The sequence below is a fragment of the Monopterus albus genome, unplaced genomic scaffold (genome assembly GCF_001952655.1).
Source record: "Monopterus albus unplaced genomic scaffold, M_albus_1.0 scaffold103.1, whole genome shotgun sequence".
NCBI lineage: Eukaryota > Metazoa > Chordata > Actinopteri > Synbranchiformes > Synbranchidae > Monopterus > Monopterus albus.
In genome coordinates, this window is record NW_018127983.1 from 1,633,500 (window position 1) to 1,645,709 (window position 12,210).

The 12,210-nt window shown below is 39.3% G+C and overlaps 2 protein-coding genes across 15 annotated transcripts in view; both read left to right on the forward strand.

Annotated features, from left to right (window-relative positions):
- Positions 1-1,425, forward strand: part of kif1aa (kinesin family member 1Aa) — a 37,732-nt gene extending 36,307 nt beyond the window's left edge. For all 14 annotated transcript variants that reach the window (XM_020609902.1, XM_020609904.1, XM_020609905.1 and 11 more), the window contains 5 exons: positions 26-214; positions 487-558; positions 671-792; positions 1,064-1,164; positions 1,263-1,425. In XM_020609902.1, the coding sequence (XP_020465558.1) occupies positions 26-214; positions 487-558; positions 671-792; positions 1,064-1,164; positions 1,263-1,324 (546 nt within the window). In that variant the 3' untranslated portion in view covers positions 1,325-1,425. The remainder of the gene's footprint in view (positions 1-25; positions 215-486; positions 559-670; positions 793-1,063; positions 1,165-1,262) is intronic.
- Positions 1,426-5,104: 3,679 nt separating this feature from the next.
- scly (selenocysteine lyase) lies at positions 5,105-12,048 on the forward strand. The gene is made up of 13 exons (XM_020609922.1): positions 5,105-5,212; positions 5,937-6,032; positions 6,249-6,358; positions 6,552-6,652; positions 6,784-6,961; positions 8,563-8,690; positions 9,003-9,158; positions 9,248-9,354; positions 9,486-9,522; positions 10,965-11,048; positions 11,190-11,289; positions 11,455-11,530; positions 11,639-12,048. The coding sequence occupies exons 2-13, from the start codon at positions 5,941-5,943 to the stop codon at positions 11,790-11,792; spliced, it is 1,323 nt and encodes a 440-aa protein (XP_020465578.1). The 5' UTR covers positions 5,105-5,212; positions 5,937-5,940; the 3' UTR covers positions 11,793-12,048.
- The last annotated feature ends 162 nt before the right edge of the window (positions 12,049-12,210 follow it).

Below are 12,210 nucleotides of genomic sequence, written 5' to 3' on the forward strand. Positions count from 1 at the left end.
ACGTCCCCCCCCCCTCCTCCTTCAGGTAGAGAAGACCAAGCATTATCTCTTGTTGAGGGAGAAACTGGAGTCCACCCTACTCATGGGTGAGGAGTTCCTGCAGTCCTGTGTCACAGAGGAGCTGAGTGAGTCTCCTCAGCCCCCTGAGGTGGACCAGGAGGCCAGCTCCAGCACTGAAATCACTACTGAGAGGCAGAGGGAGCTTGCTACCAAGGTCAGCCACAGTTACTTTGCCCGTCCATCCCTGAGCCACACCACTTATATGGTAGAGGACACAGAGACAGACAACTGTCCACACTCACAGTTCTTACTTTGTGAATATGCATCTTCAGGTTTGACTTTTACAGTCATATTGTTGCCAGAATTTGCCCTGTTTTGTGATCTCCTTCATGACAGGTGGAAGTGTATATGAACATGTATGCATGGAAATATAGTCAGAGTGCTTACATCAACAGACATTTTAGGTTCTCTGCCCTTTTTCCACAGTGTTTGCGGCTGCTCACTCACTCCTTTAACAGAGAATACAGCCATGTGTGTGTCAGCGCAAGTGAAAGCAAGGTAGCACTTAGAAGACTCCTATTTAAACTTATAAATGAAGAAAATCTGATTAGTGTGTGGTGATTGTTTCCTTACAGTTGATCCAGCATACAACTGTGTGTTTGTGTTACAGATCTCAGAGATGTCTGTCACAACACTAAGAGACTCCACTTCGATCTCTGCTCTCAACACAATCGCACCCTCCTCAACATGCCCTTCACTAATTGAGGGTTTCTATGACAATGCTGAACTCAGGTCAGTCCTAAGACATACTTGTGGTATTGTTTTGTATGAATTGCTTTCACTGGTAACCATGGTACTGTAGCCTTTGCTGTGTGTGTATGCGGCAGTATGTATTAGCCAATGTTTCTATTTTGCAGACTGTATTCCTTTTGGTATGTTTGGTAGTTAAACATGAGGCACTGGGGGTGGCAATGTTGCTCATTTATTGCCAAGTACTTTGGTTCCATGAGGCATAGGCAGCTGTGTAATTACTAGGGCTCAAAAGCCAATTCTTTTTGTACAGACCACCTACACCTCGCTCTTGTGCTGTCAGCCCCAGCCCTGACACACAACAAAACCTCGAACCCATAAATATGTCCCTGATATCCAAGAGATTAGAGTCAGGTGAGTCCACTACAGTACCTCCAAAACCGTCGTCACTTTGAGCTGTGGAAACAACTTCCTGATTTCATGGATGGTAATGTTTGAAATCTGCTTTTCAGCCCCATTGTGTCAAAGAAGGGTTATATACATTTCTTGGAGCCACACACCAACGGGTGGGTGAAGCGCTATGTCGTTGTGCGGCGGCCATACGTCTATATCTACAACACAGAAAGAGACGCTGTGGAGCGAGCTATTCTCAATCTCTCCTCAGCCCAGGTGGAGTACAGTGAAGACCAGCAGGCAATGCTGAAGGTAGGTGATTTACCAAACTCCCTGAAACGTCCTCTTCTTGCTCTCTTAGTAGTGAAAATATGTGCTCTAATCGGCATTTTTTTGTTTCAACAGACCCCAAACACATTTGCTGTGTGTACAGAACATCGTGGAATATTGCTTCAAGCCACTAATGACAAAGAGATGCATGACTGGCTGTATGCATTTAATCCTCTCCTTGCTGGAACAATCAGGTAAAAATGACTTTGATAGGCAAAAGTAAAAATTTGGAGCTGGAAACATATCTTTACATATTTTTTTCTTCTGCCTCTCAGGTCAAAGCTGTCGAGAAGACGAGCAGGACCACTGAGGATGTGAAACAAGACTCTGAGGAAATCTCATGAGAGAAGGATGATCGCAAAGACTAAACTGTATATAGATCCTTGTCCTTATCCCTCCCCCTGTGCTGAGCCCTGCCCCACCACCTCTGTCACCAACAACCATCTTTCCCCTATACATTTTCAGTTTATCACTAGTGTCCAATTCACCCATTTCATGTTAGGCTTTTGCTGCAGTGTGAGTCTCGTAGGCTGAAGAACCTTTTCAAAAAGTTGTCACTGTACTGTACTGGAGTTTATACATAGCTGGACGAATGAAGAAAAAGGAGGAAGTAGCAACAGATTCTTATCTCAGACTATATACGTATGGTAATGTACTGTAGTTGTTGTCGGACACATAAAGCCTTATACATTTATTTCCTATTAAAATGCAGTGACATTTATCTTTAGCTAAGACTGCCAAGTCAGTGAGGATTACATTGCTACATTTGCATCAGTAAATAGACAAACATGCAGATTCTTCTCTACAGCTATATGTACTGCGTCTGAACTGATTTGCAAACAACGCACAGCAAGAAAATAGTTGCTAAAAGAAAAAAATGACAGTCAAGGGTAACTCCATCTCTGTTCTTTCTGAATCCTGACATTGACTAATTTGCCTCCTATTCCTAAAACTTCTTAGAAACTTTAGCACAAGCAGCTTGGCGGGGGAATGGCATATGATCATAAACTTCATGTTTTTTCTGGCATTTTGATAAATCCATGTAATTTTAGCTACCTGTTGGAGCATTGAGGGCATCTACATTCACATGTTCAAGAGTCAAATATCATCCCATTTATTGTCCTAGTTTAATCTCATTATCTACCTGAATTTTGTTTGGTTTAAAATGTGATATATTCAGATATTTAACAGCTGTATTATTTATTTCTGCACGTATTTATTTACAAAGACATTTATATTTCTAAAGTAGTAGTACGGTGCAATTTCTGCACACTGCACTTTTTTAATATGAGTTCCCTAAATGTTTGAATAGTACAACCTTGTCCCCATGCAGTTAATGCTAATGAAACAATGTAATAAATCTGTGACTGGCTGGTTTCTTTGTGCTGAAAATACATGAACAGTATGCTACTATCCCCTGCAGGATAGTCGCACCTGACCCAACTAACATGCATCTGACATGATCACTGTACTGTCAGTAAAGAGCATTAGGGTGATCTGTCCATTCTCAACTGCACAAAGCTACGCATTGAGCTGTTCCTCACAGGACAGAATGAGAAATGGCGTTCTGAATGATATGTATATTGATTAAATGTAGTGCCTCTCTTTTTAGTCATACTGCACAGTATGTCTCTGCACCACTTGCTTTGATGCTACATTCTACATGCTGCTATAATACTGTTCTGCTAGTGTCTGCAGATTATATCGACCCTTTCCTGCTTTTAATCATTATCATCAGGTTTTAGTTAAGATAACATTATGTTTCTAATCCGCCAATCAGATGCTGTATACTACAGAGTGTACTTTATGTCCCTAGATTAAAAAAACCTTGATCTGTGTTTTGAATAACAATTTCACATCAATGCTGTTGACAGTGTCCAAGTGGAAGCTGTAAAACTGTACTCAGTTTATTTTATGTCAAAACTGCCACTGTGCATTTTCTATAGTGTTTCATCCAAATTGATACAGAATCTTTTCACACAGCGACAGACTATAGACACAGTGCAGTATGCTGCTTGATTGATGCTTGATGAGCATGCCTTAGGTCAGCCAGCCTAGAGAGCATGCTCCATGACAGTCAAGAGACTTCACTTAAATACTAGGACAGTATCACAAAGCATTAAACCTTTACAAAAGACTGCAAGGCTTTACCATAACAGCAGCTCAGTATGTTTTTTTATCTTTGTTGCCGATGTAATCCTTACAGTACTACTATAAGCATTTTTCCTGAGCTTTGGGAGTTATATATGCTGTGGATTTATTCAAAACATTTTACAACCCAATATGTAAGTACTGTATGTGTAAGTAGGGGTTGTTAACAGTCAGAAGTCTAATATCTTTTGTTTGTTTGTTTTTTTTTAGTAAAAATGCGTGACCTGAGTCAATCACAGACTTTCTCAGCAGACACTGCAGTTGTGTTTTATCCAGCTATGGCATCATCATAGATGTGAAAACCCTGTTGTACTGTACATTACACTGTGCAAGCAGCCATTTCTGTCTCATTTGTTTTAAATCCCAGTCTTAAAACCTGAGGCCAGGATTGCTCCAGTCTGATCTCTATGCTGAGATTATTCATCTTGTTTTCCTAAATCATTTTAATGTGTGTCATTTGAGCCAACCAAAGTTTTGTCGGTGCAGTCAAAAAAAAAAAAAAAATCACACTGAATGTACATTGAATATATTTTGCTGGAGGGGTTGCATTGACTTGTCTCCTGAAGCTATAGTCTGGTTCTTTCTTAATTGTACTGTAAGTAGATTATTATCAGGGAACCATATAGAGGTAGTGGGACACACCTGTAATAATCTGTCCACTGATGTGTGAGATGATGTTATTGGATCATTCTGGCCCTGTTAGGCATTGCATCTTGTACAGAGTAATGCTTTAGGTTACCTTACTGTCACTCTTCTTTCAGTATCTACCTTCACCACGATGCTCTGGCACATTCACAAATCCTACTTTTTCTAATCCCCCTCTATGAAGGAATATCATGTACATTTTTGTGCTTCCACATCTAATCTTTTTTGGCACTATCAAATTGTTTTGCATTGTACATAAATATCATTGCTGTGCACAGGATATTATAAAGTTGCACCCATTTAGAAAATCAAATGGGATGTTGTTCAGTGTCTCTGAGTGTTGGAGTTTAGCGTCAAATGTTTGTGAACACTAAACACATTGTCATATATTAAATAAACATGGAGATTATGCAAGACAAAGTAACAGACTCCTCTTTCTTAGTTTTTGTGTAAAATACACAACTAAGGTTTTATCCCAGTGTTTTATGTATGCATCAGATGGTACACAGCATAACTTTGACTTTTGTACAGAACTAAAAGTAGGCACACGCTAAAGTTTAGTTGCCTGTACGTCACAGTTGTTACAATGGCAGCAGAAATCAGAGTTGCCATGTCCGTACGCCAGCGTTTTGGAAGTGTTGACAATACACTTCTATAGTTTTAAGGTAACAAAAACTCAACAAACAAACCCTCAGATAACCCTGAGCGGTCTATAAATTTAGAATATAAGTAAAATCAAATGCACTTAAATTGTAAATTAATCGAATTCATATAATAAACACACCACATATAGTAACATTGATCTCATACTTTATAAATTGTGTTGGGGTGTTACCTGGCAACCCAGTTGAGTAGCTCTTCAGCCACACGAAACTGTAGCTAGCTAATGATTGGCACGCTACGTCGTAAATCTGTTCAGGACACCTTTACATCACTTCACAAGGTTGGACACAAAGCCATGAAATTCAGCCTGTCTTTTCCTACGAAGGGGGAACAAATGTGACTGTTCCGAAAGCCTGAAAGATTAATATCTAGTTAAATATCATATAGCTAACAATTATTAGCAGCACTAGCTAGCTTAAGCTAAAGTTAGCAGACGTTACTTAGGCTATAGTAACGTTAACTGAGCGTTGCTAGCTAGATATAAACTCGGTCTGACAAATATTGCCAGGGATGAGGCAGGTTGTTTTGATGTTCCCGTGTAAATTTTAAGTAACCGTAAGAACGTAAAATAACGTCGGTATCCGGAAGCTACCAGATATTTAACGTAAATAACGTTCCGAGTCATGCATGCTGCTGACAGAGTGGACTTCGGGGAAGACCGTATATACACTAAATGTGTAGTTAATAAGCCTCTGGGTTCTCTGAGAAGCCCCGCTGACATTGTATACTGCTTACTAACAGCCATAATCTGACTTGAAGACATTGCAGTTGTCTCATCAACGTTGTCGCTTCGGTTACTGCCTTTGGGTCTGCAGTCACTCACGATTCTGGGAATAATAACGTTACTTCTCTAATAAAGTGATAGGTTCAGCTTTCAGAAGACATTGCGATCAAAGCTGTTGAAGTGTTGTTCAGATAAATAAAACACTTAGTAATTTAAAAGGTGCTAGAAGATTTACTGGAACACATCTGCACACACATCCTAGTTTCTCATTTCTTCTTAGGGCTATGGCAAAGCAAAGTGATGCCATCACCTCGGTAAAGGGACACAGCTTCACAGGTCAGACCTCTCACCATTCTTCAGAAATGACTCTAGACAGGTAGGTTTGATTTGGGGTGGTCATGTCATGTCATGTCAGCCACTATTTCACTCTGAATCAAATTAAATGTCAAACTAAATAAATGCAAAATTAGAATGAACATTTTGAATGCTCATTATCTTTTGTTACTGTGCTGTATCATATACAAGTACAGTAGGCTTAATGCAGTACATGGAACAAGATGAATGTTTTCCCCTCATGTACTCTATGTAACAGGATCTACATGGACTACAATGCTACTACTCCACTGGAACCAGAAGTGATCCAGGCCATTACTGAAGCCTTGAAGGATGCCTGGGGAAACCCGAGTAGCAGCTATATAGCAGGTGAAGAACACTTTATCCTGAATTTAAAAGTTATTAAATCACTATTTTAATGTGAGTAGGAAATGCAAACTGGGCTAATGTTGCTTTTCCTTAATTTGCTTTCTCAGGGTACTGGGTAAAAGTTTTTTGTTTCTGTTTTTATGGAACCTTTATCAAAAAAATCTTTTTCCACTGAACATCTTATCAACTGTAGGTGCCAAGGCCAAGGCGATCATTAATCAGTCCAGAGAGAATGTGGCAAGAATGGTTGGGGGTGCAGCAGAGGACATCATATTCACCTCAGGTGGAACAGAGGTAACAACGTTTATGTTCTCATTCTGTAGTTCTCAGATTTTGAAAGGTCTGTGCAGTTTGTATGGTAATAGACAAATATTAATAGTATCATCCATGCAGCTGTGGCTCATTGCTGACTCATCTCCTTTCAGGCCAATAACCTGGTGCTCCACACTGCTGTAGAGCACTTCAGGAGAACCCGCAGGGCGGCAGAGCAAGGTGAAGGGCACCAAAATGGATGCACTGACCTTCCTCACATTATCACTTCTAATGTGGAGCATGACTCAGTCAAACTAGCAGCAGAGCAGCTGCAGAGAGATGGCACAGCAGGTAGGATGAGATGAACAGACTTTTGATTTGATTTGATTTATTTATTCTTTCAAGCATGTAAAGAAAGACATAATTTTACACATATCCAACAAATGCTAATCCAATATCAATTTGCTTATACCTAGTACATGCTTGAATGGAGTAGGAAGAAGTCAGACTAACATTCATACCCCACACCCACAATGTTCCATCTAATTAATCATTGAGCCTGTTCTTGCATATATCTTGATTGACACATACCTTTATATTTATGTTTAAACTCATCAATTCTATTACTATTTTTTATGTCCACACTTAAATTATTCCATAGTTTTACCCCACTTATGGAAATACAAAATCTTTTTTTGGTTGTACGTATAGCATGAATTTTTAAATTTAACTGACCCCTTAAATTGTATCCCCCTTCCCTTTCATTAAATAGTTTTTGAATTCCACCAGGTAATAAATTGCTCCTGGCTTTATACATAAACACTGCAGTCTTATATCCAACTAAATCAAAAAAGTTTAACAATTTAGACTGTATGAAAGCTCCATTGGTGTGATCCCTATACCCCATCTTATGCACAATTCTTATCGCTCTTTTTTGTAATATATACAATGGTTGAAGTGAGCTTTTGTATGTATTTCCCCAGTTTTCAACGCCATACTCTAAGTATGGTAAAATCAATGAAGAATACAAAATACGTAGTGCTTTCCCGTCCAAAATATATCTAACCCTTGCCAATATCAATATATTTTTTGCTATTTTATTCTGAACATATCTAATATGCGATTTCCAGGAGAATTTGTCATCAACTATGACACCTAGAAATTTAATTTCATGTACTCGTTCTATTTTAGCTCCCTCAATATTCAACTGAATTTCATTGTCTAACCTGCGATTCCCAAATACCATAAATTTAGTTCTATCCAAATTCAGAGATAGTATATTACTATCACACCATTTCTTTATCTTCTCAAGTTCCTGTGAAACCAGTCCAGAGAGTTGCTGTAGGTTTTCACCCGATGCCCATATGGTAGTGTCATCAGCAAACAAAACCACTTTCACTAAATCAGAAACCTTGCATATATCATTAATGTATAATATAAATAATTTAGGTCCCAAAACACAACCCTGAGGCACTCCACATACAATATCCAGCTCACACGATTGGTATTCACCCAACCTCACAAATTGACGTTTCTAACTTGTCCATTAATAATTCATGATTGATTGTGTCAAATGCTTTTTTTAGGTCAACAAATATTCCCACCGTGTATTTCTTCTCATCCATAGCACTTGTAATGTCCTCCATCAGGTCGGTAATGGCCAAAGATGTCGATCGGTTCGACCTAAAACCATATTGGCAATCAGAGAGGATTTTATGTTTGTCAATAAATGTATCTAATCTGTTATTAAAGAGTTTTTCCAGAATTTTTGAAAATTGTGACAACCGGTCTATAATTTGTGAAGTTGTGCTTATCACCAGATTTATACAGTGGAATAACCTTTGCTATTTTCATATTATTGGGGGAACTGCCCAACACCTAACACCTAAAAAGCGTATCTTACATCTACTTCATTTTTTTCACTCATTTGGTTAACTGTGTGTTTGCCACAGATGTGACATTTGTGCCTGTATCTAAGGTGACAGCCCGTGTGGAGGTGGAGGATGTCATTGCTGTGGTGCGTCCCAACACTTGTTTGATCTCTATAATGCTGGCCAACAATGAGACAGGAGTCATCATGGTAAGAGGACATACAGGTTTGGACACCTGATGGCATTTTCTATGAGTGCATCTTTTTACAGTGCTGATAACAGAGAAATTCTATGTTTTCAATATCTAAATTGATATTACACTAGAACAACCAGTCCATTTTCAACGGAGGAATTGGTGCTGATGAAGCAGATGGATGCATTAGCATATAAAGTATATATGCTTGTACTGTACTCTATATGAAATGTGAATTTTTAAATCCGCTTTCAAGGTAAAGACAAAAAGCAGTATGTACAGTAGGGTCCTATGCCCCCTGTGTGCTGAAACACCTTCCTGTTGTCAGCCAGTCCAAGAGATCTGCCAGAGGATAAATTCTCTCAACAAGCAGCGGGAGCGGCTCAGGATCCTGCTCCACACTGATGCTGCCCAGGCTTTGGGGAAAGTCCGAGTAGATGCCTGTGAACTGGGCATAGATTACCTTACCATAGTGGGACACAAGGTCAGGAACCTGTTGTATAAAATGAAATGACACGTGAAAGAAAATGGGAAAACATACAGTACTACTGACAGGTTTCGTTACTTTTCTAGTTTTATGCCCCTCGGATTGGTGCTCTGTATGTGAATGGCCCTGGAACGAGAACACCGTTGTATGCGATGCTGTTTGGAGGAGGACAGGAGCGAAACTTCAGACCTGGGTAACAAACTACATTGTTTGACTTGTAGGATTAATCAAGAAAATATCAAACATATATTAAATGCTAGTCAAGAACAGAGGTGCGCACATACATACTAGCATCTGATTTTTTTTCCTTTCTGAATATTACAGCACTGAAAACACACCGATGATTGCTGGTCTGGGAAAGGTTTGTTTCCTGCCCTATATATGTGTGTTACTGGGATTATTACTACAGTAGGCCTGCTTTTTAAGGTCTTTTGTGTATTTCTTGTGACGTATACTGTGAATAATATTTGGTTCTCAGTTATTTGAGTTACTGTCAAAGTGGTTTTGCTGTTAGTTACAGTGTTGAAAGTGATATCTGAACAGACTACTGACATTTGGTTTCTTGTACGTTGAATTAACTAGTAAAATGACTTGTTTCTCTACATGGAATTTTGTTACCACTTACTAACAAGGCACCAGAGGTTGATAGGTTGTAACTTATATCCTTATTAATAGTTGATGAATTATTTGATTATGCTTCTAGATAATTATGTGCCGCTAATATGAGCAGACATTGGGTTCCCAGGTTGTAAGACATCCTTTCACTGGTGTAATCATGTGGTTATAACTGTTGGTAATCGTTTAATAAATACTTAATAAATGATTTTTGGTCAAGGTCCTCTGCAAAGCTCTTCTGGATGGTTTGATCAGTCTCAGGGATATTTCACAACCTGGCAACCCAAAATGAGTTCATACTCATGGTTTCTAACTGATCCATAATGCATTAGTAGTTGACTAATGATTTAATAAAGTTGTTAGTTACAACTATATAAAAAGAGTGCCTTAACATGAAATTGGTACCGGAAACTTCTCCATTACCGAATTGCAGGACTACAGTAAGAGATGGACAGAATAAATGACATGAAAACACATGAAGATAAGACTGTGATGTAGCCTGTGGTCATCATTAGACTGCAACACCACATAGTGTGGTTGAATTGAGACAGAAAAGTGTTAATGCAAAGAATAAAAACAATATGTGCAACCAGTTAGGTGAGGGTCTAACTGGTTGCACATGGTTTTTGTTTGTTTGTTTTTGTCACACAAAACATGCACATTAACAAGACAGCAAACTGGAAGTCATTTCCAAACAAACATAGGGGTATAATCAGTATCCATGTGGTTTTACCTGTGGTTTGTGTATGTGTGGGTGTAAATAAATCAATAGGAGTAAATAAATAATAAAGACAGGGAGGGCACTGGCAGCGTGCTCCGCCCCAAGGCGCCAGATATAGCTAAGTATTAGAGCTGAATGCACTGTGATATATTATCATTGTAGTCACCACCTCAGTAAGGTCTAAACAGCAACTTCTATTTGTCACTTAGTCACTGCACTAGTCACAGTCTGAAGAAAAATATTCTGGTGACACAGTTTGTGTCAGTTACTATGTTTGTTTTTTAAACGTATTAAATTCTACAAACCATATTTCTTCTATGCCTTATGTATTTACCATATGTGGAACTTACCCAAAGTGAGTTACAAAGTGCTTACTGTAGAGTATTTTAAAGTGTTTAAAGACATACAAATGAAACTGGTGCTGTTTTTATTCTTTTAGTATTTGATTTATTGTGTGTCTGTGTTAGGCTGCAGAGCTGGTGACCTCTAATCTGTCAGATTATGAGAGTCATATGCGAAGTACCAAACTTTACTTGGAAGAACGACTGCAGGTAGGTCTGTCACAGTATTATTGGGATGGTTGTAAATGGCTACTCTGTTGCTGTAATGGCTTTTTGTTCACTGACTTTAAATATTAATCTCCTGCTCATACATTCAGTAGCTGACCATCGGTACTGTATTTTTCCTCTTAGGCCATCTTCAAAGATAAGATCCACTTCAACAGCCATTACCCTGGCTCGGACATCCTCCCTAACACTTGTAACATGTCCATCCTGGGCCCGACATTACAAGGTGGTGTCACCCGTCTCTGTCCTACGTGTGCTCTGGCCTGCCAGTCTAAGCAGTGTCCTCTAACCCTACACCACTGTTTGTCAGAGGCAGTTCATGACCTGCACAAGGCTGTTTGTAAACTACAGAGGCTTTGAATGATTAATCTCGCTCTGTCTCCTGATTTAGGCTGGAGGGTATTGTCCAGTTGTAGGAGGCTGTTGGCCAGCGTCGGCGCCGCCTGCCACTCAGGCAGTGGAAACAGGTAAAAAAAGAGGGACTCTTTTTGCCTGTTATGTTTTGGACCAGACACCATATTGATCACAGTTACATACTATAACTCCTCATCCGCTGATGCGTGTCTGTCCGTCAGGCCTTCCCATATCCTTCTGAGCTGCGGAGTCCCCACACAGGTGGCAGCTAATGCTTTGAGGCTGAGCGTGGGCAGAGGCACGACCAAAGAAGATGTGGATGCAGTTGTGGAGGATCTGAGGGAAACTGTGCAACTGTTGGAAGAAATGAACTGATGGCTTCAAAGCAGAGTTACCCTGTAGGCCAAATAAGAATGTACAGAATTAAAAATGCACCCCATATGCTTAATGTTACATTAACTGAGCATGTCAGATGGAGGAAATATTTAACAAATAAAAAAAGGGAAGAACTTGAAGTGACCTGAGGGGCGATGTTATGGAGAGATGCATGTTCTCAGCTTCCATCATGTCATGTGAGTAGCTAATCAGCTAATTGGAGTCAGGACGACATGTACAGTACAGTATGAGTGTCAGTGAAATAAAATATTCACATTTTGCATTTTCTCACAGATTAAATCAGAAGTTAAATATTCTGTGTAGATAACAGTCTGGCAGATTTATCAGCTGTTTATTCATGCCCACACAAATGACTAATTTTACTTGTAAAAAAAAAAAACAAAAACAAAAAAAACAC

Excerpts from the sequence above, each read along its gene's own strand:
- scly (XM_020609922.1), top strand. The coding sequence starts at position 5,941 with ATGGCAAAGCAAAGTGATGCCATCACCTCGGTAAAGGGACACAGCTTC. Across the intron at positions 11,049-11,189 it reads ACTTGGAAGAACGACTGCAG|GCCATCTTCAAAGATAAGAT; the intron begins GTAGGTCTGTCA and ends TTTTCCTCTTAG. Across the intron at positions 11,531-11,638 it reads CACTCAGGCAGTGGAAACAG|GCCTTCCCATATCCTTCTGA; the intron begins GTAAAAAAAGAG and ends TCTGTCCGTCAG.